Here is a 27,675-nt window from a genome sequence, read left to right on the forward strand (position 1 = left end):
TAATCTCTCACATTATAATTTTTCATTTTATTTTAAATGACAAAATTATTTCAATTAAGCCCTGTTCCCAATAAGCTCACAAAAAGTTTTATTAAAAATTCTTGTTTATTTTAAACAACCTTTTTAAGGAATAATTGAAAAAAGTTTTATATGAAGGTACAGAGTCAATCACAAAAAAACAGAACACTAAAATCAAGCAACAAGGCATTCAATTTGATCAGGTAGCCTATCCTATTCATAGTGACATCAAAACATATTGAAAAATCAAATAACAAAACAAACCAATAAAACATTTAATTCATGGGCAGGGCTCGCAAAATCGCCTGCCCGACGTCCTGGGGCTATTGTGTTTTCCAGTTGGGCTACCAAAATGCATAACCGGCCTGCCCAACGGGCTATCTGAAATAGTGTACTCGCTTCAGTCTTGTTATAATCAGATCCAGCGCGTTCTTCATCTTCAATCCGCAGTGGCGCCGAGCAGAGCGCACATCAGAAACAGAGAGGACAGGGTGTGTGTCTGTGTGTGTTGTGTTCATCTGAGTCTCAGTGGTCTGTCACTCATTGGTCTGTGGTGCTCGTCAATGTCAGAATATTTGAGATGACCAATCAAATCAAAGTAGGCGGGCTTTATGTTCACAAGAAGCTGCTGAGCGCGAATTTTAGCAGAGCGACTCTCGACATCAGTTTACAGTCAAGTGCGAGATAAGATGTAAGTAGCTAAACTAAACATTTCATATTTGACTGCTTTTTTAGGTCATAAATGTGAAACGAATGACAAAAATAATCAGGCAAATGAATATACTTTTGTCGAATTTCTCCATTTTGAACTGAAAATAGGCCTATGTAATGTGACTAATAATTAGTTTACTGTCAATTAGGGGACATTAGCATTAGCAAAGCAGTTTTCATCATAGGCACAAGATTAATAATGAATGTGTACATGTTGAGAACTAATATACAATTTGTAGCCTTCAGTAAATTAAAAAAGTTCAGCTTTAGGAGGGGAAGAGACAGGGCAAGATGAGGAGACAGAGAAAAAGAGAGAGTGATGGAAAAGAAGTGAGAGCAGGATATCATCTACTGCCTGCTGACATGGTTTTAAAGCTATTTCTTATCCTTTTTTGGCCTTCAAACGTCTTGAAATGGACATATCAGAGAAATAAAAAATTTGAACCCCCTAATAACCTTAAATGTAGGACCTCTTTGATTATAAAGCCCTCTCTACGGCCCTGTATTAGGAATAAGTTCAATAATGAATGTGTGATTGTGTACATATTGTGGATGAATTTAATAAACTGTAGTAACTGTAGTAACCTAGCTTTCCTAGTAGCTTTCAGTAAATTAATGCATCTGAGAAAATGATTCATAAATCAACCTATCAGTTGACGCTTCGTTTACTTTCTTTACTGACAGACAAAAATGAAAAGCTTATATCAGTCAAAGCTCAGCTTTAGGAGGAGAAGAGATAGAGCAAGAGAAAAACAAAGAGAAAAAGAGTGTGATGCTGATGAGGAGAAAAAAATAATCAGCTGCCCACTTACATGATTTTAAAGCTATTGTTATCCAATTTTTTGGCCTTCAAAACATCTTAAAATGCACATATGTAGATCAGAGAAATCAAAATTTTATCGGGGGTGCCCCCGATCCCCCCTAACTAACCTACCTCACATTCAGGATCTCAGTGATGAAAAAACCCTGCCATCTGTACATTAATTAAACAAGTTAATAGTGAGTATTAGACACTAAACTAAAGAGTTGCTCATCTCCCCCCCCCCCCCCCCCCCCCCCCCCCCCCCCAATGAGAGTATGATAATAAAAAATAAAAAAATGTAACTTTTTAGTTTTAGATATTTGTGTTTTGAAAAAGTTTTTGATTCATTGTTTTGACTCTTAACCAATATTCTACATTAAAAATTGTAGTCTTTTTATATGTGCTAGTAAAATTAATTTCGGGCTACCAAAATCTGAAGAGTGCCTACCAGCGATTTTGAAATTTTGCGAGCCCTGCATGGGGATAAACACAGAAACTAGCCACATTATGAAGCCTCTTATTAAATGGATGTCAACTTATTTATATTCTCTTAGTTGCTTTTTGTAGAGATAGTCTATCTCTTGGTGGTTCTTTAAGTAGAAGTGTCCTGCACCCTCTAGTTGTGCCTCACACAGAATGAATTTTTTCATAGTTACAATGAAAGTTTAACTTTTTTTCACGAGACTCATCTCATTACACTCCTGAATCCTTGCCGAGTCCAACGATACCAAACATGCTAGGTTTCACCTTATGGTTTGTGCAGCGTTGTGATTTAGCGCTGAAAAAACATTTGCCGATATCTTCGAAACCGCTAGTCTGATCGAGACGATACCACCGTCAGAAGTTTGGAAACATAGGTCGATAGCTATACGCCAATGCCCAAATTTGCGAAGATTAACATAGTGACAACCATCAGTTAATATTTAAATTCTGATTATGAAGTATTTACATAGACGTTCAATGTGGATTAGCTTAAAGGGAGCACAGTGTGCTTAATTGGAGCAAAAAAACATTTTTAAATGAAATTTAAAGGAAAATATTTAGCTAAATTAATAATCTAGGTAATATATTAAGTTTATAACAATTTTAATATGAACAACTATTATTGACTATATCTATTAAATTATGCTTTTTCTAATTTATGTCACACTGAAGCTGTGTGATTGTCATAGTAGTGCACCCTTTAAGCTCACCTAACAATAATATGAATTCTTTAAAAATTACAACAGTTTAAAACCACAGACTATCAATAAAATGTAAAATTATAATATTATGGATTTAAAAGTACAAGCCATTAATGCCTGTGAAGTAATATATTAGTGTAGCACACAATCTTATACAGCTAGTAAGCAAGCTATGTTCGTAGCATCTGGGCTATGTTGCTAAAACCATCTTTTAGATCTAACTGCAATTATTTCCCACATGCAGGTTCCAGGTTATAATATGCAAAAGTCTAAACATTAATCTCTTAATTTTGCAATAAGAAGATGTACTTACCCAAAATAAAGGCTTAAACATATAAAAAATGCACATTTGAGGGGCTCCTCTTCTGGTAGGCCTAAATGTTTTCAGACAGCTTTCAAAACGGCCGCCAGACAGTGTGAACACATGGATACACATATCTCAGTGTGCAATGGTCTGATTTGTTTAAAATTACAGGAGGTATATAGTAACAAACACATCAATTGGTTAATACATCAAATAGGATAATACATTGCTGTTTCTTTTTATAATCTGAGCTCCAAGATGGTAGTGTGCTTAATGGGTACTTGAGCTTAATGGGTATGTTTACCCCTCAAATGACCGCGAGAGGAGGATATCCTTCCTTCATTATTGTCCTGACTCCCCCAAGATTATTTCTCTAGGCTAAATGAAGATATGTCTCAGTTATAACTAGGGCTGCACGATATTGGAAAAAAATTACATTGCGATATTTTTTTCCCAACGATATTGCGATATTGCGAGCCATCAATCCAGGCTAAAGTCAATAATTACCATTCCATGTTATTAATAATTTCACTAATAAGCAAGCTTCATTACAAGTAACAAAAAGACCACGACTTAATATTTTATTCCAGAGACATATTTCTCTCATAATTCGGTGAACGTTTTACACAGGACCTAACGTTCTTCAGGTTCTAGGACCCGAAAAATTATGTTTTCTGTGCTGATTCAGTGACGCGTTCATGTAAATGGCACCTAGAACCAGCAAAAGTAATGATTAATGATATGTAAAATATTGCAATGAGACGTTTTAATTGTTTATCAATAAACAAGTGTTTTCTGTAAAGATGAAGTTGACCTGACTCGCGATCTTCGCAGCAGTGATCGGGAGAAATGCACTTTTCGTACAGATTCATTTTTTTTTTTTAATGGTTCTGTTTAAAAGTAGAGATTTCTGTAGATAATAGTTATATTTCTATTTATTATTATTATTATTATTATTTTTAGGCGTGTGAGGCGAGTAGGCTACCTTTTTTGCTGAGTTTCGGTTCATGGATGATAGTTCAGGCGCTGGCTGCTATATTTAATTTTTATTTAGGTATTAAATCCAGGAAATTGGATAATGAAATACTGATTAAAATTAAGATACAATTAATACAAAACGAAATTCGTTTTAAAGAAAGGCTTTGTGCTTTCTGTTTGGGGTCTCTGTGAAAGTTTTAAAGCAGTCTTTTAGTGCCGCTTCCATAACGGTCGTGTCCGTAATGTCACGTAACATTGTTTTTTCCTCATAAATGCGAACACGAAAAATAAACGACTTTTTACAAAAAGACAACCATCCACAACTGTATAACACTCCAGCAAAGTAGCCTTCCTCTTTTTGGTCAACAACGAAATAGGCTAGTCCCAAATAGCTGATTTTGACTTTTTTGCGGCGGATCCTCTTCGTCGCGCATTTTTAGCTATAGGATTGCCAGTGAATGTTGGCTGTGAGCGGTGAACGCGGTGAGCTGCGGCACAGCGAACCAATAACTGTGCAGGCACGCGGAACGCATATGTCATCCCAGCAAAAAGCCATACAACAAACTTGTGTTTACTGTGTGCTACCGTTCTCTTAATACACTATGAGTGCTACTAACGTTACCCTTCACATCGCATGTTCCGGCGATGTGACTATCGCTCATTCGCACATCGCGATGTCGATGTTAAAACAGAATATCGTTCAGCCCTAGTTATAACTAACACATTGTTACATAATTTATCATACATGCATAAGGGTTAATAACAGTTCACTATTATATTCATGTAGCAGAGAATCATGGGACTTCACATGCAATCCCCGTGCATTTTATTACCATCATGTTTTCTAAGTTTTTATGAATAGTATAAGAAAATGCAAACACATAGAACATCAGTCTGTTGACACCAATGAAATGAGCTTTAAGTGTCAATTTATAGGAGATCTGAAGACATCAGCATAATAAATGAGGTGAAAACAGGAACTATTGTCATGAAATAAAGAGTGTTTTCAGCAGATCTGTTAATATTGATGAGCCACAGACTATCAACACTCATTCAACAAGCAATTCAGGATCATCAGCAGATCATCTCACTTCATTCTGAGTGTTTGCTGTTAGAAACACATTATTTGAGTCAGGATATATGCATACAGATTTGTATACAGAAACTGACAATGATCATAATACTCTTAAAAAGAAAAGAAAATGTAACGTTTCCGGTGTCAAACTTCATTAATATTTATCTGTATTCCCATGGATGTATTATAGATTTGAGATTTCCCTCATTCGTTAACTCATACAGTAATAATCTGCCAAAGATAGCCTAAATGTCGACAAAGAAATAAAGGTAAACATGAAAATGGCAACAACACTTGGGATCGAATCCTATCAATTCCCCTCACAGATCTCAAACTTTAACTCTTGACTTGACATTCAGTGACAGTTCTCACACAAACATCGAGACAATCACACAAACGAACACAAAATCGCTCAGCTCTGAATGAACTCAACATATTCTCATCATGCTCGCTGCTGCTGCACTAAATGTTTATTTCAGAAGGAAGACGCCAGAAAAGACGCACAAGTATCGCTGTGATCGATGAAAACAATACAGAAATGAGTCTGTCGCTTAATCAAACTCTATAAAGTGTGTGTAATGGTTGTTATAGAAATACCGTGAACTGCTCTCCTCTCCTCTGAAGACTCGACGCTGAAAACTCTCAATGAGGGAAGAGAGACGGCGCGAGCGAGCGGTGACGTCATCGGCCGCCAACGCACGCGCCTACGGGACACCCCCGCAGCCAATCAGGGCCACGCAGATTCAGCTTTACTAGTAGCCTTCCATTATTATTATTTTACAACTGAAGTGACTCCAGTAACTAAAGGTGAAAGGAACTTTTTCAAGTGAAGCACAAAATAGTCAGAATAAGCAGAGGAGGATCACCTCCATCCAGTCTGAAAAGGGTTTTGGCCTGTAAAGTCTGGCTCAGTATATTCTGTAGCGTCCTAAGACAAATAGTAAAGGCATGTTGGTAGATTAGCACCTGTAGAATTTCCTTTTGTTGAAACCCCAGATAAAAGTAGAAAGCTACTATTATGTTTAGGTCCATGAGGTAGTTCGACATTTCCTTACTAAAGAAAAAACACTGAAATAAAAACACTTCTACAGAGTATTCTCATAACTTCTGCTTTATTCTACTAAAAGCTACTAATTGCATCTTCAACAGTGTAATAATATTACTGTACTATTTTTAAAGAGTAATTCCTTATTTTACTTTTAGAATAAAAAGTAATTCAATTACAGTAATTAATTAATTATTTAGTACTGCATTGCACCCAACACTGATTACGCAATTATGCTGATAAAGCACATCCTGTATTGTATTTTAATGACTATTTAATATTACCTCTAAACTTTGACTAGGCTTGGCATGTTGCATATTAATTGTTCTAGGAACCTCAAATAGGCTATATTTTAATTGTTGTGTATGTTGTGCTACTCTATAATGATGTTCTAGTTAAAGCTGCAGTAGGGAGTTTTAGAAAACGTTGACTTAAGGCCTGTTCACAGCGAAATTCGCCGACGTTTAACGCCTCGTGACTAAACAAAGGGCGCCAATGTGAGTGTGCACACCTACGCGAAAAACGCCACGCGTAAAAGCGTCATTTTTTAAAAAACGCCTCGGGTTCGTTTTTTTGGTTTTTTTTCTCCGACCAATGAGATTGGCGCTTTTGCTCACGTGTCTGGAGCTTCTGAAGTTACAGTAAAACACAACTTGGGGGCGCTCAAACACAAAACTGTCTTGCCGAGCACACATACGTAACGCCGAAGAAGATATACGCCAAATAGAGTCTACACTGCCGGGAAGAGAGGAAGATGCAAGGAAAGATGAATGTGGACCTGCTGGTTTCCTTAGTTTCGGAACATAAAGCACTTTATGACAAACGCGACAGCGACTACAAAAATATTGACAAAAGAGAACTGCTATGGAGTGTAATTGCAGAGCAAATGGGCCTTGATGGTGAGTTTCATTTAACTTAATTGTCTTTTAATTGTGTACATAGGCTTGCAAATTTTTCCCACAAACGTTTGACAATCGCCATCGTTTGTGTGCTGTAGTAAAACAGAAATGGAAAAGCCTGCGAGATACATATACAAGAAAAAAGCGCGAAGATGATTGCTGAAGTGGACAGGCTGCTAAAAACAAGAAGCCGTGGTGTAACAACAATGAGAAGAAACCAACCACAGACTAATTTTCTTCCAGAAAATTAATTCAAACTCTCTACTTCCTGCCGAACAAAACAGAAGATTTGTTCAGAACGTCAAATGATCCTCATCACCCTGGCTATTTAAAAGCGCCTCCCCCAACACTAACGAAATAACTGGTCAATGCTACCTTTGTATACTGGTTAATGCTAGCTTTATGGTCGACTACTGACTGGTTAAAGGGATAGTTCAGGATTTTAGACATGAATCTCTATAGCTTCCCCATAAGCAGTGTGGTGCATTGACCATGACTTACCCCCGACAGCGTCCTGTGAGCCGAGCTCCGGTCCAGTTTTGGTCAAGATGAAATTAGTCCGGCAAGATTGCTGGGGTCACGGCAATAAAGCTTTTTTCTTCTCAAATCAATATGTGTTCAAAAGAGTGATATATTTGCGTCACTAAAACGTTGTCTATGGAGAGGTCAGACCTCGTAATGGCTTGGCACTATTTTCTCCCCTGTCATATCACTGTGCGCTGCCGCTACCTACAGCCAGCTGCGAGCTGCGCAGGCGCACACCACTTTTTCAGTTGTTCGGCAGTGTTTACAGCAGTGTTTACGTGCTCAGAACAGCTACACGAACGAGCTAACATAGCTACTCACCAAGAGCGATCAGTTTGTACAAGCTTTGTAGAAAATGGTGCGGACTTGTGACTATCCGGACTGTACAAACAAAGATGTGGCGCTTTCTCCTCACACATTTCAAAGATTTCCTGTGGCAGATGTTGCTCTGAGGCGACTTTGGCTCATTGCTCTGGGCTTCAATGTGAACACCAAACTGGCGAAGATAAAGAAGCTTCGCGTTTGCAGTGCACACTTCAGCGACGACGACTATGTTTCTTCCTGCCCAGGACAGAGGAAGCAACGTGTTTTGAAGAGTACTGCTGTCCCAGCACCCTGGGTAAGTACACTGGACAACGGCGTCAAGCCTGCTTGGCCCGATTATTTTCAATAGACCGAAGGGTAATAAAGTTTTGCCTTGATGTTATCAAGAAAACAGGCTATACACGAACAACAAGTAACGTTGTGTGCAGCAAATAGCTCAATGTGGTATTTCCAGTTACGCCTCTATAAAACATAACATTATGTAGAATATTATTACTATCATCAGCAATTACGTCGACCATGTCCATAATGTTGTCTTTGCAATCCAGGATTACAGTCAATAAAGTCAGCTGTATGCAGGGTGCTCAGTGTAAGTTTGAAATTAGTCCATAAAACGTACATGAAGATCAAGAAACGTATGCTTTATGGGAGAATATTCTTGTTAGAAAGACTGCAAAGTGGATGCAGGTATTTTTTACCCTTTAAAAGTTGTAGTTTTAGTGAAATAATTTTAAAGAAAACTTTTTGTTACTGTTACTATTTGTAGATAGTAAAATGTTGATATACTGTAACTTTTACTGGGCTTGTAAAACATGATTGAAATTATTGATATTTACAATCAAAATTTTTTTATATTTTCAAAGGCATGAACTCCTGTTGTGATGGCTGCAGCAGCCCAGTCTGGGTGCAGTACTGATTCAATCCCTGACGAAGTGGACCACGCATTCTCTGGACTCCCTCAGTCAACCCCTCTGAAGTGCAGATTTGACCATGAACACTTGAAGATGGTTCTCACCAGCCCACCAGAAACCGTTCCAAAAACAAAGCCATCAACATCTGGTACATACTTGGCCCTACCTCCCACCTGTGAACAGTCACAGGTTAGCAAAAAAATATAATTTTATTTTACACACACTTAAAAAAATCGAACAATTTCATAAAGTTAAATCTTGAAGATGAGCCTTATTGCATATCCTAAATGAGGTCCTTATAAATGCTGTCAGTCAGCCACTTTACTTTGACTAACACTTCACTGTTTTTCTTTTTCCTCATTTAGTCAGGGAACCCGAGCTCAACAGTTGCATCTGAGACACTGGATACAAGCATGAGTTCCATAGAGGCACCTTGTGTAGGGGATGACTGCACATTTCTTCCTCTGAGTAGTGAATGTACATCCACAAGATCATCTTCCTCAGACGTGAGCATTGTGGGAGCAGAAAGGAGAGGTGATTGGTCTGAGAGGAAGTGGATTGTGAACGAGTCGGCCCTTATGGAACTGTTTTCAACTTGTCACACATGTGGTGTATCCATTACTGACAAGAAAATCACCAGCTGTGGATCAAAGATCAAAATAGAATGGACTTGTCTCAATCACCATACAGGAGTGTGGCAGTCATGTCCAGATGTCCGTGGAATCCCTGAGAATAACCTAGTGTCCTCAGCAGCCATTATTTTCACTGGAACAACACAAAATGAAATTGCAGAGTGGGCCGATCTTCTGAATTTACAGCTTCCAAAGAAGACATCGTACTACTCACTACAGTCCACTTATATGATACCTGTAATTCACAAAGCCTACACTGACATGCAAGAAAAAAATATCGCCGAACTCCAGGTGATAAAACCAATATTAGGAAAACAGAAAATATATAGAGCTGTTTTTACTGAGAATTGACATTTTGAGATGGATATCTTCCATCTTACTATGTTTTCTTTGTATTTTAAAGTTCCAGCTTTTTATTTGTCTCATCATTCCTCAAGTCACAGGCCACACAATTCAGTTTATTCAATTTCATAGCATGTACCATGATGTACTATCCTCATGATTCTTGTGTCCCCTCCCTCTCCTCATTCACAGGAAAAGAAAAGTACCATGTTATTTACTCCAAGCAATCAAAGCAGTGGGTTGTAAGGAAGCTGTATGAGTCAACATCTCAGGATTTCCGGAAAGAATTGGTGCAACAAGTCATTCAACGGCGAATTGACAAGAGTGTCAGGCTTGGAGATCCAGCATTCCACATCCATCCTCCAGTCAGCATACCAACCAACATTGCTCCTACTCCAAAGCCAAACAAGGACGACTTGGTTGCCCAACATGCATCACGTTTTCTCCAAAAACATACGGAGGATGTCTGAGACTGAAGAAGCCTTGGCCAGTCTCTTACCAGGCCATATTGCTTTTTGTATATATTTTACTCCATTACACTTTAATTTTTGTATTTATTTCCTAATAATTTTGAAGTACTGTATAGCATCTTTTGGTAAACTTATGTTGTAATAAATGTGCTTTATAAGCTAACATGACCTTACCTTCACCTTTGTATAACAGTAAGAGTTATAATAAATATCACATCTATCTCTTAGTGAACATAGTTTTATTGAGCAGTACAGAATTATTTGTTTTGTAAACAAATTATTTTTTTTAATTATTTTCCATATAAAGGTAAATGTAACAAAATGTTGCTAATAGTATTTTTGTGTATTGCACGTCTAAAACAATTGCAGTGCGTCCTCTGATTCTTTGAACCCTGCATATTGTCCATTTGGTGATGGGTATGTTTTTCTTATTAGCTCCACTACACAGGAGGGAAGAACTTTCCTGTTGCCTGGGCCGAGCTTCTCTCCTTTCAGGGCCCATTCCATCACGATGCGATAGGCAACCAGCCTGTATTGTCTGAAATAGTAAACACAACATAAACATACTTGATATAACAATGACAGAGCTTTTTGTAAGGACATAGCATCAACATTTATGTAGGATATTTGTAATTTGTAGTGATTACAATTTAGCTCAAAGGATTTATTAATTAATTTATAGGGAATTCAAAAGAGTCACTTATTACAACCGAGCAAATGACTCGTTCGCGGTTCATTTGAACTGGCTGTAACTATCAACTCTGCAACGGATATAAATATCCGAACTATAGTGAAACACTATATAGTTAGCAAGGTAACTTAGATCAGAAGTTTAAGACATTAAATTTTGTAAGCACAATAACACAAGTAATATTTCTCTTTAAAATACAAACAAGACTTTATTGATTATTCTAACACATAACTAATATCTAACACAGACACACACACATTCATACGCGTTGCAGAAAGAAAGAGAGTAAGGAAAGATTAAGTTTTAAGAGTGAGTTTAAGAGTGAGATGATGTAATCCCAAGTTTCTATGCACTTATAAAACACAACCTGAATGAACCATCAATCATTAGTTTAACCCTTTTATCGTTTCCTAGGTTATTAAATCTGTATCAAATACACCAGTTCAGTTTAAGAGTCTGGAGGCAGTACTTGCTTGTCTTTGCTTTTGGGGATTCCCTTTTGTTGCGTGAAAGGGGTTTTCCCGGTCCGTTCCCGCGTGCCTGATGTCTGGGTCACGTGGTGAGTCACGTGGCGTGCTGGCGGAATGAAAGTCTTTGTTTGAAGCTGGCTTTGCAGAAGAAACGTGGCTCGAAATCTTGTCGCAAAACTTAACTTAGAACCGAGACTCACAACGGAAAAGAAAGGAAACTAAGAAAAGAAAGGAAATTGAGAGGAGTAGATGATGGCTTGAATGAAGCTGTTTAACCCATGTTCTCCAGATCTTGATTTGGGTTGTTTCGTCTGCGCATTTACATGGTTCCTAGTCTGAGAGCGAGAGCAGAGAGAGCTTTGTTTCTGTCTAAGATTTTTAAACTCAAAGTTTGTCCTACCTCCTGAAGAGATTGGACCAATTAGAAACTGTCTTTATTTAGGAGGTGGCGTTCTCTTCACTTCTTATCATAAGTCAAGCTTATCTGTGCTCTCCTTACTAGCAGAGAGAACAGAGGCTACAGTAAGACATTATTACAATTATAAGAATACGAACATTTTACACAGATTTCAATCAAGTCATCTTTTGAATCATGAGCATACGATCATATTGATATGAAACACAACACACTTTCATTCAAACATCTAGGCTAACAGTTATAACAATTACATGAATTGTATGGCATCTAAGCATATCAGATGCACCCATCTATTGTAGGAACAATATAGAATCATGTCGTTGCATGATGCTTGATCTATAAGTCCATTGAAAATTGTTCTTGAATGATTTTATGTATGTTATAGGTAAAATCTCAGTTCTGTGGTTTGAAACGATTTTACACCCTGAGGTCTATCAGAGGTCCTTAAGGAGGAGGGGGTCTGGAATGTTTTGGGCTCGAGCAGCTTCTGCTGTTATCTTGATCGGGCTGAATTGTTCCATCTCTGAGCCAATCATTCTTTTCCAAGCTATCTCACATTGACCAGTTCTTCCTTTAGTTGGGCTCATCTTCTTTGAAGCTTGCATGGCCATAAAGTTCTTAGCTGGGGGTTTTCGTTGGTCAGTGGAGACTGGCTGGCTGGAGCCTTCTTTTATGGCTCTGGGGTTGGTGATTTGGTGTCTGGAATGTTCAGTTCTGTGAGAAATTATGTTTGCACAATTCACCTGGAAGATTCATTTGTGTTTGATTCGCACTCAATCCTACATTTATGATCAACATAAATGGCAATGGCAGATGCGTATATACTGTATGTATATATATATATATATATATATATATATATATATATATATATATATATATATATATATATTAGTACACTTTGGGATTGTACAAAATAAGTAGTTGCCTATTACCTGCACTCATACTAATGCATACAGTAAGCCCTAATTAGTCATTTGAAATTTGTACATTATAAGACTGTAAAATACTATAAAAAAGTACTTACTCTGAGGACAACTGACCGTTGGGTCCTGCTGGCCTGGGACGCTTCTTCCAGTTAATTTTCGGAATGTGGAAAAAGGTCTGCAAGACACCAGCATTCAGGATTGCAGGAAAGTCCTTGTGATTTGTGATGCAGACCGATGCTGGTGCGCTGGCGTCCTCATCAATAGAAAGGTCTTGGATCTGTGGCATGATGAGATCCAATTCGTGGCAGCAGTAGGACTCCACTTCTGTCTGCATTAGTTCACACTTAAAACAAGTACACCACCATTTGTCGGCCACTCGATGTCTCACTGCAGCAGCTGTGGCTCCAGCTTCAACTTGTTCAACTTCTCTGTCCATCCTCTCTCTTTCTGTCCTTTCTAACTCCATCTGGCGTAACTCGTCATCTGTGTATTCAGGTTCGTAAAGATATCCTTTTGGCTGTGTGTCGAAGTCCATGTTGTCATCGTCGCTGCTGTAGTCAGACATGTTATCGTTCTCTTTACGAGCTGTAAACAAAGTGACACGTGCTGGCTGTAGGTAGCGGCAGCGCGCAGTGATATGACGGGGAAGAAAATAGTGCCAAGCCATTACGAGGTCTGACCTCTCCATAGACAGCGGTTTTGTGCTGCAAATATATCACTCTTTTGAACACATTGATTTGAGAAGAAAAAAGCTTTATTGCCGTGACCCCAGCAAACTTGCCGGACTAATTTCATCTTGACCAAAACTGGACCGGAGCTCGGCTCACAGGACGCTGTCGGGGGTAAGTCATGGTCAATGCACCACACTGCTTATGGGGAAGCTATAGAGATTCATGTCTAAAATCCTGAACTATCCCTTTAAGATAAAGACAGTGTCCGCACATTCCAGAGTTAAATCACCAAGGCCAGAGCCATAAGTCACCCATCCCGGTGCCAGAGAGTCTGCAAAAGACCCTTCTAATGACCAAACTAACGGAAAAGCTTGTCAATGTGAGGGGGGTTTGTAAAAGACAAATTGCTGCAGAGATGGCACAACAACATTCCTGACCCCTCCCCCGTTAGGATCTCTGAACGAACAAACTTTCTTAAGAGAGTTCTTTTATCTTCTAAACCAGAAAACTGAGATTTTTCCTACAGTATACATAAAACTCATTCAAGAACAATTTTCAATGGACTCATGATCAAACAGTCATGCAACTACCTAATCCTGTGTTGTTTCCACCACTTATATGCATATTTTAATAAGATAATATGTTTTGATCCCATATAATTCATGTAAGTGTTATAACTAGGTGTGAATGAAAGTGTGTACTGTTTCATATCAATGCTATCTTACGAACACAACTAGCAAGAGGACTGGAATTAAATTGTGTAAAATGTTTCATATTCTGCTAGTTAGAAATCATGCCTAAACTGTTACATCTGTTACATGTGCGCTTCGGGTGTAACTTAACGTTATGTGCTCAGAAAAGCGCACGTTAGAACAGCGCATCAGCACGTGAATGACATGTTTAACCAGCAAGGTTTTAAATCACATGCAAATAATAAACTTTTGTTAACTGCAGTGTGTCCCTTTCCTCTGCGTTAACATTTGATGTGAATATACGTCGCGTTGTACATTATGTTGAGACGGTGGTGCCAGAACTGCAACTCAAAAGCAGATCGTGGAGACATATCAAGTGATATCGCACACCCCTAATAATAAATAAGGTATTTTCTTATTTAGGTGTCATATTATTTAATAGTGTAAAGCTGCTTGCTTTCAATCAATCTATAAGCGCTAGTGCTATATAAATAAACGTGACGTGACTTGAGTGCCGATACTTTCAAGTTCACTGTTCAACTCAACAGCCTTCAATCACTAACATTTCACAGCGAGACATTTAACGTTAAATAACAGCAAAAAACACCTAGCAGCTAACATTCAATCAACATTTCTGTCAGATGCAGGCTATGGTAGGACTTACCTGCTTTTGATTTCCGAAGTGCCGTCTTGTGTGTAGATCCAGCCGCATGACTTGAGAGCGCCGCTTCTCCCATGCTATCCACTTTGATTGATTTACAACAGGCTCTGCACCTGGCTAAGTGATGCCCCTTTTGATCTCTGCCAAGCCATTCTTTATAATTTTCTTTGGTGAGCCAAATATCCTGAAACTTACACTTTCCAGGCATCGCGTTTCAGCCTATTTTTGCAATGTCTGTGAGTGGGAAACGTTGAGGTACCAGCGCGCGTGATTGTCATGGCAACGTACAAAACAAAGTACCTCACGCGGGAAACACTTAACGTAAATGCGCGTAACGCAAGCTAGTATGTAGCATAAGCTGCGAAATAACACATACATTAACGACAGATTTTTTTTTCCCAGAAAACTTCTTGCACAAAATAAATTCAAGCACTTTCAAGGACCTGTATCTATGCATGTTTATTTTCAAGAACTTTCCAGGGCCTTGAAATTTATTTTTCAGATTCACAAACTTTCAAGGATTTCAAGGACCCGTGGGAACCCTGTTACTAATATGACAATATATATCAGCAAAGTATAAATAATTGATAGATTTACAGTTTAAGTAACAGAATTAGGCCATTTCAACAGACACAGAAAGTGTTGATGTCTGTGTATGATTTTAAAGCAAGTTCTGGCCAAATACATTTTGTCCGTAAAATGGGCGTCATGTGGTGTGACACTGCAATCTATATTTTGAATGGGCAATAATTTGGACATCATTATGATGAAGAGGTCCACACTCAACCAGGAAGTTGCAGTGCCATCTCTGGAGTGGTTTGCAAGGTCAAGAGTTGAGTTCTGGCTTTTTAATTTTTAATTAAAAAGCTCTGTATCTGATATGCTCACTAGTGGTCAGTGTTTTGTGTCTTATGGTGTGACATTATTTACATAAAAATGAAACACTTTTATATGCATTTTACTTATTAATTCTTAAAAATCATTCCTGCCATGTGGCAATTTACATGCTAAGTATAAGCTAGCTGTTTTTAGTTAACCAAGAGATTATCTTAACTGAACAAAACGTCATATGGTGTGACACTGTATCATATGGTTTGACTGTTTTTCTAAGTCACACCATATGATATATTTGTCACACAATATTACATACACCTTTTTTAATGATAAATAAATAACTATTCAAAACATATTCAATGATAATAGTGAATGTTTAATAGTGAACATTAAATTACCTATACAATTAATGTATTTCTTTTAAATTTTATACTTAATTTAATGTTCTTGAAGTGAGATGGTGTTTGATTTACTCATACACTCACCTAAAGGATTATTAGGAACACCATACTAATACTGTGTTTGACCCCCTTTCGCCTTCAGAACTGCCTTAATTCTACGTGGCATTGATTCAACAAGGTGCTGAAAGCATTCTTTAGAAATGTTGGCCCATATTGATAGGATAGCATCTTGCAGTTGATGGAGATTTGTGGGATGCACATCCACGGCACGAAGCTCCTGTTCCACCACATCCCAAAGATGCTCTATTGGGTTGAGATCTGGTGACTGTGGGGGCCATTTTAGTACAGTGAACTCATTGTCATGTTCAAGAAACCAATTTGAAATGATTCGAGCTTTGTGACATGGTGCATTATCCTGCTGGAAGTAGCCATCAGAGGATGGGTACATGGTGGTCATAAAGGGATGGACATGGTCAGAAAAAATGCTCAGGTAGGCCGTGGCATTTAAACGATGCCCAATTGGCACTAAGGGGCCTAAAGTGTGCCAAGAAAACATCCCCCACACCATTACACCACCACCACCAGCCTGCACAGTGGTAACAAGGCATGATGGATCCATGTTCTCATTCTGTTTACGCCAAATTCTGACTCTACCATCTGAATGTCTCAACAGAAATCGAGACTCATCAGACCAGGCAACATTTTTCCAGTCTTCAACTGTCCAATTTTGATGAGCTTGTGCAAATTGTAGCCTCTTTTTCCTATTTGTAGTGGAGATGAGTGGTACCCGGTGGGGTCTTCTGCTGTTGTAGCCCATCCGCCTCAAGGTTGTGCGTGTTGTGGCTTCACAAATGCTTTGCTGCATACCTCGGTTGTAACGAGTGGTTATTTCAGTCAAAGTTGCTCTTCTATCAGCTTGAATCAGTCGGCCCATTCTCCTCTGACCTCTAGCATCAACAAGGCATTTTCGCCCACAGGACTGCCGCATACTGGATGTTTTTCCCTTTTCACACCATTCTTTGTAAACCCTAGAAATGGTTGTGCGTGAAAATCCCAGTAACTGAGCAGATTGTGAAATACTCAGACCGGCCCGTCTGGCACCAACAACCATGCCACGCTCAAAATTGCTTAAATCACCTTTCTTTCCCATTCTGACATTCAGTTTGGAGTTCAGGAGATTGTCTTGACCAGGACCACACCCCTAAATGCATTGAAGCAACTGCCATGTGATTGGTTGATTAGATAATTGCATTAATGAGAAATTGAACAGGTGTTCCTAATAATCCTTTAGGTGAGTGTATTTTTGAGTTTCTTATCGTTTTAAAAGTTTTAAAACAATGTTAGTATGTTTTTTGATTAATGTTAACTGAACTGAATTAATTCAATGTTGAATGCAAATAAAATACAGTTTTTTGCATTGACAAATTGTGGAGTGGTGCAGTTAATCATATAGCGTGACACTATATAATTTGGTGTGACATTCAGAATTGTGCCAGTAAAAATACTTTCTTAATTATAAATCATAAAAAAGTCAACGGAACACAAGAGAAATAGTATCAGCAAGACTCACAAGCATTTTCATAGATTTATAACCGGGTTTAACATAATTAATCTAAAATATCTGGAAAGGCTGAGGAGAGATGACTTACTTTGCATGATGGTTTAGAAAAACAATACAAAATCTAATGAATCTGCACAAAAGAAATGTTAAGTCTTAAGATAGTAATGAAAACAATTTGTTGAAGTTAGTTACTTAGGGAGAGTATATCCCATTTTCATTTTATATAAAATAACTTTTATGTCACACCATATGACAATTTTAGGCACGAATGCAACAAATTGGTGAATAAATCCAATTTCAAATACAAAATCTAAAAGACCAAATATATTGTGGGAAATGCAAGAGTCAGTACAACACAACTCAATATTTTTTATGCCTAATATTTGAAGTAAAAAATAAAAACTTTTTTCAGGCTTATATGTCTCCCACCCATATATATATATACAAATAGCCTACATTTTATTTCAACATATTTCAGTCGATTTTTACTCATCTCAGTATAGCAATACAGTTTGCTAAAACATCATCATTCATTCACACACAGAAACGTGATTCAAATTTAAACACTTTTTGCGAGCTGTGGTAAACAGTGCGCATTTCTGCCGTTCATTCATTCACACACAGAAACGCGATTCACTTGAGAAGGAAAAAAAAAACTTACTACATTATTCCTCAGCTCAGCGGCATCCGTTGCTCCTCGAAATACCCGCACTTCCTGAGGTACATTTTCCATTATTATTATTACAATAGTATTATTCCTCACAGCGCTGCGAGACGGTGTAAACAAGTACAATGATCTGATTAAACTTGTGTTTTCTGGAGCTGATATGGGGGCGTTCACAGGTTTGTGTGGATTGCCTCAGTCATTTGCGTTTGAATAGCGCGCGTTCTCCGTGGGCGGGGTCACATTAAAAATAATTAGATGAGATGAGAACGACTGACATCTCGCTCTTTTCTTACAGATTACATGAACTGAGAATATTTGTTTTTTATATAAATTACTTCATTTAAAAGAAGAGAATTCAAGCTTCATGCCTGTGTGTCTGTATGCCTGTTTGACTGAGTATTCGCTGAGTTATTGTTCATTTTCGGACGCGTTTCAGAATGGACTACACTGACAGAGAGAAAGCAGAACTCACATCATGTTTATTTTTCTTTATTTGGCAAAAAGCACAACACTTTGTTTTTATTGTGAGTATACACAAAAATAATACACACTTTTGATGTATGAAACATGTTTCATGTTTGTAATATCAAAGTCAACAGAGCAAAATTGTCGACCTCAGGGGGTTAAATCGTGTGATTTCAAATGAGAAACAAACATGAAATGAAAAGTGAAGCTCAAAGTCAAGATCACTGATGAGTTCAATAGTCATTTTAATCCCATTAAATCTGGTCAACAACTGCTGTGCACGAATATGATCTATTTTAATGTCATGAATATGATTTGTGTTATAAGTCACTAGTTTGGTCATGAAACTCTAGATGATGCAGGCTTGACGTGATCCGTAAGCAATCACATCGTTTCCTACACGACGCAAGCTGATTGGCCTCTAAGCTATGCAAAAATGTATGAATCTGTTGACAGACCATCTTTTCACACTGAACCAGTTTGACACAGAACGCTTGCTGAGGCACAGAAGTGACGTTCACTCTCGCCATTGGACTAATTGACACAGGTGCTTCAGACACAATCACGCAGGGACTTCCCAAAGCGGCATCGATGCATCGCGAGTTCCCTCGAAAGGGAACTGAGACCTGATGTGAGATTTGAACATAGCCAATGCTCACATCCATATTGATCATTTCCAATTTTTTGCATGGAAACAACCGTGCGCCCAATTTTCGCTTGTACGCTCGTTTTGCAAATGAGGGCCACTGTGTGAAAACATATACCAATCGTGCCAATTTCTATGGACTAAATGCATAAGAAAATTAAAGTTCACAATGGTGAGCTACAGCAGGAAAAGCACACAAGCCAAACTAACTTCAAGATTTTAAGTTTCTCAGCACATAAAGATGAACTACTCACCGTGATCTCAGACTGCGGTGATGTGGTTTCTCCACTGCATGGATCTTCATATGTCGTTTCAGGCTACTTTTAACAGAGAAACTCTTTCCACACTGATCACACGTGTGCGGCTTCTCTCCAGTGTGGATCCTCTCATGTGTTTTCAGACTTCCTGACTGACTGAATCTCTTGTCACAGTGTGAACACTTGAAAGGTTTCTGTCCAGTGTGAATCCTATCATGTGTTTTCAGACTTTCTGGCAGACGGAATCTCTTGTCACAGTGTGAACACTTGTAAGGTTTTTCTCCAGTGTGGATCCTCTCATGTGTTTTCAGACTTTCTGACAGATTGAATCTCTTGTCACAGTGTGAACACTTGTAAGGTTTTTCTCCAGTGTGAATTCTCTGGTGCTGTTTTAAATTGTCCACTGTAATAAAAGTCTTCTCACACTCAAAGCACATGTACTCTCTCACACCAGTATGTCTTTTCTGATGTCTTTGTAAATATAGCAGCAGAGAAAAACTCTTTCCACACACAGAACATGAATGCGGCTTCTCCTTCGTATGAACTGTCAGGTGTATCTTTAGGGCTGATGCCCTAGAAAATGTTTTTCCGCATTGATCACATGAGAATGGCTTCTCTCCAGTATGAACTCTCATGTGAACATTAAGAGTTTGTTTATGTTGGAAACTTGTTCCGCATTGATCACATGTGAACGGCTTTTCTCCAGTGTGGATTTTCATGTGTTCTTTAAGGTGTCCTGATTGTGTGAAACTCTTCCCACATTGATCACATGTGAACGGCTTTTCTCCAGTGTGGATTTTTATGTGTTCTTTAAGGTGTCCTGATTGTGTGAAACTCTTCCCACATTGATCACATGTGAACAGCTCTCCAGTGTGGATCCTCATGTGACACTCAAGATGTTGTTTGGTTGTGTAAGTCTTTCCACACTGAGTGCAGGTGAAAGATTTATTGGATCTTCTTTTCTTTAAAATGTTATTTCTTGTCTTTGAGCGATTCAAAGGTACTCCTCCAGGTTTGACATGATGTTCCTCCTCCACTTCACTCAGTTCTTCTCTCTCCTCCTTCACTTCACTCAGTTCTTCTCTCTCCTCCTTCACTTCACTCAGTTCTTCACTCTCCTCCTTCACTTCACTCAGTTCATCACTCTCCTCCTTCACTTCACTCAGTTCATCACTCTCCTCCTTCACTTCACTCAGTTCTTCACTCTCCTCCTCCTTCACTTCACTCAGTTCTTCTCTCTCCTCCTTCACTTCACTGAGTTCTTCACTCTCCTCCATCACTTCACTCAGTTCTTCTCTCTCCTCCTCCATTTCACTCAGTTCTTCACTCTCCTCCTTCACTTCACTCAGTTCTTCTCTCTCCTCCTCCATTTCACTCAGTTCTTCACTCTCCTCCTTCACATCACTCAGTTCTTCTCTCTCCTCCTCCACTTCACTCAGTTCTTCACTCTCCTCCTTCACTTCACTCAGTTCTTCACTCTCCTTGCTCTCTTCCATCAGGTCTGAAATGAAAGAGAAAAAGACATTTAATTTTCAGTACATCAAAACAATTCCAAGAAAGATATGAAGTGAAAGGACATAAATGTCAACCATGATGTAACAAAGTAGACAACTGCTATAAATATTACAATAATTTGTATGCCTTTTTATAAGGGTGTATTCACACCTGTCTTGTTTGGTTCGATTGATTTGAACTCAAGTTCGTTTCGTCCCTTGGTGCGGATCTTTTGGGCAGGTGTGAATACAGCGCACTCGGGTGCGGTCAGCCTATGTAGCACCTGTGTACACCAAACTTTCCAGTTATACACTTAGCAGCATTCTGAAGATATTTTCAGAGGGATTTGTTAATAATTCATTCCTGGCCTGATTTATGTGACCTTTTAATCAAAAAAATATGGCGAAAATCTATTTTTTAAGGCTATGGACAGTATATTGTTACGGTCCCTGGTCTAGGTCAGGGAAGTAACATAAACAACCACACAATGCTTCTCAGTTAGTCTTTTTATTTGACTTTTCTTGTTCTCCTGACTGTTTTAAGAATATGGTATCTCAGAGTTTACAAAGTGTCTTGAGTAAATCAAATAAATCAAACAAAGCAATATATGAGGCAAAATCTTCAGGGGTGAGCTAATGCCAAAATAACAAACAAACAGAACTAACTTTCCCACAAGAAAGCTAACTTGCCTATTGATCACAAATAAAAGAAACAAAATATACAAGAAAAGTACCCTATCTCCTTATCTATCCAGTAAACAGGAGAAAAGTGAAGGCCTTTTGGCCTACAAAGAAATGAGGCACTCACCCACTACGGCTTCTCAAAGTCATGTAGCTTGTATGTAACAGAAGTGATCAAAAAACATTGAGGTTTCTAAAAACATGTCACCAAAAATTAGGTGGCTAACAGCACTCTGTTAGCTCTACACAGAAAGTACACAGAAAGAAATTTTGCACCTGGCTTTATCATATGTTCAGATCTATCTACCGAAAATATATGCAAAATCATGCATATTTAATGAGATAATGCCTAATTTGCATAATTAAATATACAAATTTCTAAAACTTGTAATACTTTTTTTAATATACTCGTGTAAGTAATCAACTGAGGAAGTTTCATTGTGATATCTATTATTTAAAAAATGTATCCTATTCACCTGTAGTGTCTCACCTTAACTGCTAAATTTAACCATCATAGAGTGAAAGTTTATAATTCGGATATGTTTTTTCTTGCCAATTTACATATTCAAACAATTTTAAATGCAGATGAACAGGCGAACATCGGGACTCATGTTATTTTCACCCGAAGCGCACGCAGAGAGAGAGACGGAGAGAGCGAGACGTTTCAGACAGCACTTGTACACCGAACTGATTCCTCTTTTGCGTTTCCTTGCCTTTGAACGGACACATGCACACACAATGATGTTAAAATACTTGTCTAAATGCTCGTCTCAGCAAATATTCTCTCTCTTATGTCATAAGTGGACAGGTGAGAAAGAAACCAGGGCCCGTATTCATAAAGATTCTAAGAATCCTCTCAGAAAACTCTTAATTTAGCTTAAAAACTTTTATGTAGGAGTCTTAGCTTAAAATCAATTCGGGACCGATCTGAGAGCAACTCTGAGTAAGGAAAAGACAAAAACTATCATCTTAGTGAGGAGGCGGGGTTGACCCCGTTGCTATGTATGACACAATCTTTTGAAGACTGTGATTGGTTGGTTGACCAAGAAGGAAAAAAATTATGATTTTTAATATAGGGTCTATTCTTAGCCTTCACTTTGAAATTACATGCGTAATTTTTCCTATTTGACCATTTTCTCTCTCTCACACACACACACACACACACACACACACACACACACACACACACACACATTATATATGTTTATATAAATCTTTTTTTTTGTTTTTTGTTTTTACCATGCTGTTAATTTCCTATAAGGTATTTGACTGACTTAGAATGATAAAAATTGTTCCACTCTTTCCAATTACAGCTGATTGCTGGCATGTCTATTTAAGTGTTGGTTTGAATGTTGGTTTTAATGTATCAAACATGGAATTTTCCCGGTGGCCAAATATCGTAATGTAGTGATTACTTTCATTTCTGGCACTATGGCATTTCTGCACTGTGTTGGAGATATTAGCTTGTCTCTAATAAGATCAGTCACAAACATGATCCCTGCACAATCTAATCTATAGCGTCTTATTAACTCACTGTCATCCATTGTCTGCAACACATTTCTTCTCCCTCTTCGTCTTTCTGTCGTTTTCTCCTCTACTAAAGAAACTCTTAAGCCTCTTAAAAGTCCTCGTCCGTGCTCCTAACAATTTTGACCTTAAGACATCTTTTAATGGTTAAGATGCTTTCTGAATGACTTTTTTCTTTACTAGGATTTTTTCTTTAATTTTAAGAGTAAACGCCCACATTTCTAAGAATTTTCTTAGAATTTTGTCTCTAGGAGCTACTCTTTGCATTAAGATTCTTTATGAATACGGGCCCAGATGTTTGTCGTTTTTTTCCGGTTCGTGCATTCTGTCTTAAAGGTCCCGTTCTTCGTGATCCCATGTTTCAAACTAGTGTGTAATGTTGTTGTTAGAGCATAAATAATATCTGTAAAATTATAAAGCTCAAAGTTCAATGCCAAGCAAGATATTTTATTTAACAGAAGTCGACTACAGTGAACGGCTCGTTTGGACTACATCCCTCTACTTCCTTCTTTAATGACGTCACTAGAACCGTTTCTTGACTAACCTCCGCCCACAGGAATGCTCCCTCAACTCTACTGGCTACTTGCACACTTCTTATAACTTAGCCTACTGTGTTTACTCAGCTCTTACGGTGATTTTCTGAAGTAAAACTGACGCTTCATCTTTTGTGTGATGTACAATAAACTTTATTAAACTCATCAGTATATGTTTGATCATCATTCGGACCTGGTCTGAAACGTCTATGGTCTGAAACAGCAGACTTAGCAGCTAGGCTATTAATAAATAATGGATACATACAAGCAGATGACAAATACGTTAAAATAACCGTAATTAAACAACTAAACTATAACTGTTTCATCTCTATACAGCACTCTGACTCTGTAGGCATTATTGTCCGACTCGAACTGAACACCATTACTGAGAGTTTCTGATATTATCATCATTCCGTGAGATGAATTTGTCCTGACAGACTGAGCGTGATCCGCGGATTGATTTATGAAAAAAAAAGCACTCAACATTTGCTTATATATATTTGTTGTTCATTTAAACCGTTATGAACCGCAGAGAGCATGACGCCTCATTCGCGCCCCAAGATCTCCAGACGCGTGTAAACGCGTCTATACATTGACTTAACATTGAAATCACTTGTGCCAGACGCTCTATTCGCGTTTGGTGTGAACGCAGCACGAGGGTGAGGGCGAGAGAGAGAAAGAGTGCCTGCGAGTGCGAGTGTGAGTGAGCGAGCGAGAGTGAGGTCTGCGGTCTTGGCCATTAGTTGATTTACTTGTTTATGTGTAGATAATACGTTGTCAAATATGTTTAAACTTAAATAAACTACCTATACAAGTAGCTATGTCTCTTTGTATTCATTTGTCCTGTTACTGAGTTGTTTTTCATTAATTATGTTAAAAAGAAGATATATGCCTTGTGCACTTTGTTGATTTTATATATTTTAATTTAATAATTTAAAAGGGTTAATAAACAAAAAAAAAAGGTTTTTTGCTGATCCGAAAAATGATCCGATCCGTGAGTTTTTTGATCCGTTGCACCCCTATTTTACATCTTGTGAAAAGGGGCATAATACGGGACCTTTAAAGTGACATTAGACCTCTAATATTCCTACCGAGTCTGAAACCACGTGATCGGATCAGGACATCCCTATCGAATGTCGCTCGATTTTGCTGCGGTAACTTTAGCTGCTCCACAAACATTGGTGACAGCATCAGTTGTCGTTGCAACGTTACTACTTGTAGATTTGTCGGTCACGCCAAAGTAACTAGACATAGTTGTTTGCTGTCTTACTCTTACCGCCGATATGTGGCCGTCACACTGCATATGGGATTTTACGGTGCTAATTCCCATTGTCCCCAACTTAAATGCTTTTCTGCAAACACCGCAAAATCCTTCATCATTTTTACCACTAACGGGCTGCAGCCATGTCTTGAAATTTTCGTTTTCCAGCCACTTCAGTTGGAATTTGCACTTTCCCATTTTTCCTCTGACCTGTCGTCCACCGCTATACGAAATGGCCGCGTCACCTCCGTATCACTGAAATTTTGCTCCGGCCGAAACCAATTACAAACTGGTTCCGTGTGTTTATCAGACTAACGTACATTTTGCGACAGCAAATAAAATGATTAATTATGAAGGCTATATTCAAAGAAATTGATATAAAATTCTCTTCAAAACTATAAAAAAATAGAATGCCTGTAGGAATCAAATTTAATGCTTTTTGCCTTTTAAGGCCTTAATTTTCGCAAAATCCATTTAAGGACTTTTAATGCTTTTTAATGCCCCGCTGAAACCCTGATATATAAAATAAATGTAAAATAAAACTGTTTAAATATTTAAACTTAGTTTGACCTGATGTTGACAATCAAAATGAAACCTCCTTTTACTGACCATTTGTTAAAAAAACAGAAACTTTTGCAGCTATTTCACAGTTTAACTGTTTCTAAATGTGCTGAAGTGCTTGAATGTTTCTAACATGAATGTTCTTCAGCATCATGAATGAATGAAGAATAAACACCAACCTCTTTGTTCTTCAGGATCTTCAGTGTGTTTCATTCTGCAGGGTTCTGGATCACTCATGTTCTCACTGTCCTCTTTAATAAACTCAGTCTTTGCAGATTTCAGCTCTTCCTGATGCTCTGATGCTCGTCTTCACTTGTAGCTGATGGGAATTTACAGCATTTATTGGAGAATTACTGTGGGAGGAGCTTAACTGATGATGTAATAGTAGTGGGAGGAGCTTCACAGATGATGTGACTGCTGTGGGAGGAGCTTCAATGATGATGTAACTGCTGTGGGAGGAGCTTCACTGATGATGAATTGCTCTGGGAGGAGCTTCACTGATGATGTGACTGCTGTGGGAGGAGCTTCACTGTTGATGAATTGTAGTGTGAGGAGTTGATCTGCCAAAATCAAAAATATATAAGTTACCGAGTTTGTTTTATGCTTATGGACTACAGAATATAATAATGTCAATTTTCAGTCTTCACATGCAATTCATGTGCATTTTATTACCATCATGTTTTCTAAGTTTCTATAAGAAAATGCAAATACATAGAACATCACATCAGTCTGTTGACACAGATGAAATGAGCTTTAAGTGTCAATTTACAGGAGATCTGAAGACATCAGCATAATAAATGAGGTGAAAACAGGAACTATTGTCATGAAATAAAGAGCAGATCTGTATTGATGAGCCCCAGACTATCAACAAGCCATTCAGGATCATCAGCAGATCATCTCACTTTATTCTGAGTGTTTGCTGTTAGAAACACATTATTTGAGTCAGCCAGGATACATAATGTAACAGATTTGTGTACAGAAACTGACAATGATCATAATACTCTTAAAAGAAAATAAAACGTAAGGTTTCCGGTGTCAAACTTTATTAATATTTAGGCTATCTATATTCCCATGGATGTATAGATTTGAGATTTTCCTCATTCGTTACTCATACAGTAATCTGCCAAAGATAAATGTCAACAAAGAAATAAAGGTAACGTTAAACATGAAATTGGCAACAACAGCAACACTTGGGATCGATTCCTATCAATTCCCCTCACAGATCTCAAACTGTAACTCTTGACTTGACATTCAGTAACAGTTCTCACACAAACATCGAGACAATCACACAAACGAACACAAACTCGCTCAGGTCTGAATGAACTCAACATATTCTCCTCATGCTCGCTGCTGCTGCACTAAATGTTTATTTCAGAAGGAAGACGCCAGAAAAGACGCACAAGTATCTCTGTGATCGATGAAAACAATACAGAAATGAGTTTGTCGCTTAATCAAACTCTATAAAGTGTTTGTAATGGTTGTATATGAGAAATACCGTGAACTGCTCTCTCCTCTCTCCTCAGAAGACTCGACGCTAAAACTCTCAATAATGAGGGAAGAGAGACGGCGCGAGCGAGCGGTGACGTCATCGGCCGCCAACGCACGCGCGTACGGGACACCCCCGCAGCCAATCAGGGCCACGCAGATTCAGCTTTACTAGTAGCCTTCCAATATTATTAGAACTAGTGACCCCAGTTACTAAAGCTGAAGGTAACTTTTTCAAGTGAAGCACAAAATAGTCAGAATAAGCAGAGGAGGATCACCTCCATCCAGTCTGAAAAGTGTTTTGGCCTGTAAAGTCCGGCTCAGTATATTCTAGCGTCTTAATAGTTAATAGTATAAATAGTAAAGGCATGTTGTAGATTAGCACCTGTAGAATTTCCTTTTGTTGAAACCCCAGATAAAAGTAGAAAGCTTCTATTATTTTTGGATCCATGAGGCAGTTCGACATGTCCTCACTAAAGAAAAAACACTGAAATAAAATACTTCTACAGAAGACTGTATTCTCATAACTTAGTCTCGTAACTCAGCAATTT

The 27,675-nt window shown here is 38.2% G+C and overlaps 1 protein-coding gene and 1 long non-coding RNA gene across 2 annotated transcripts in view; one reads left to right on the top strand and one right to left on the bottom strand.

Annotated features, from left to right (window-relative positions):
* The window catches only part of LOC307171039 (uncharacterized protein), a gene marked incomplete at its 3' end in the record, with an annotated part of 41,398 nt that extends 14,202 nt beyond the window's left edge, over positions 1–27,196 (bottom strand). Inside the window, exons 1-3 of the mRNA XM_079892409.1 lie at positions 27,135–27,196; positions 25,819–26,199; positions 19,581–21,084 (exon numbers count right to left, since the gene is read on the bottom strand). Of these exons, the coding sequence (XP_079748535.1) occupies positions 19,581–21,084; positions 25,819–25,876 (1,562 nt within the window). The 5' untranslated portion in view covers positions 25,877–26,199; positions 27,135–27,196. The remainder of the gene's footprint in view (positions 1–19,580; positions 21,085–25,818; positions 26,200–27,134) is intronic.
* Positions 7,788–9,699, top strand: LOC307164089. The gene is made up of 3 exons (XR_013822211.1): positions 7,788–8,160; positions 8,729–8,965; positions 9,142–9,699. It is a non-coding gene; the product is annotated as an uncharacterized lncRNA (long non-coding RNA).
* Positions 27,197–27,675: the final 479 nt, after the last annotated feature.

The sequence above is a fragment of the Squalius cephalus genome, assembly GCF_949319135.1.
Source record: "Squalius cephalus genome assembly, chromosome: 1".
Taxonomy (NCBI): Eukaryota; Metazoa; Chordata; class Actinopteri; order Cypriniformes; family Leuciscidae; genus Squalius; species Squalius cephalus.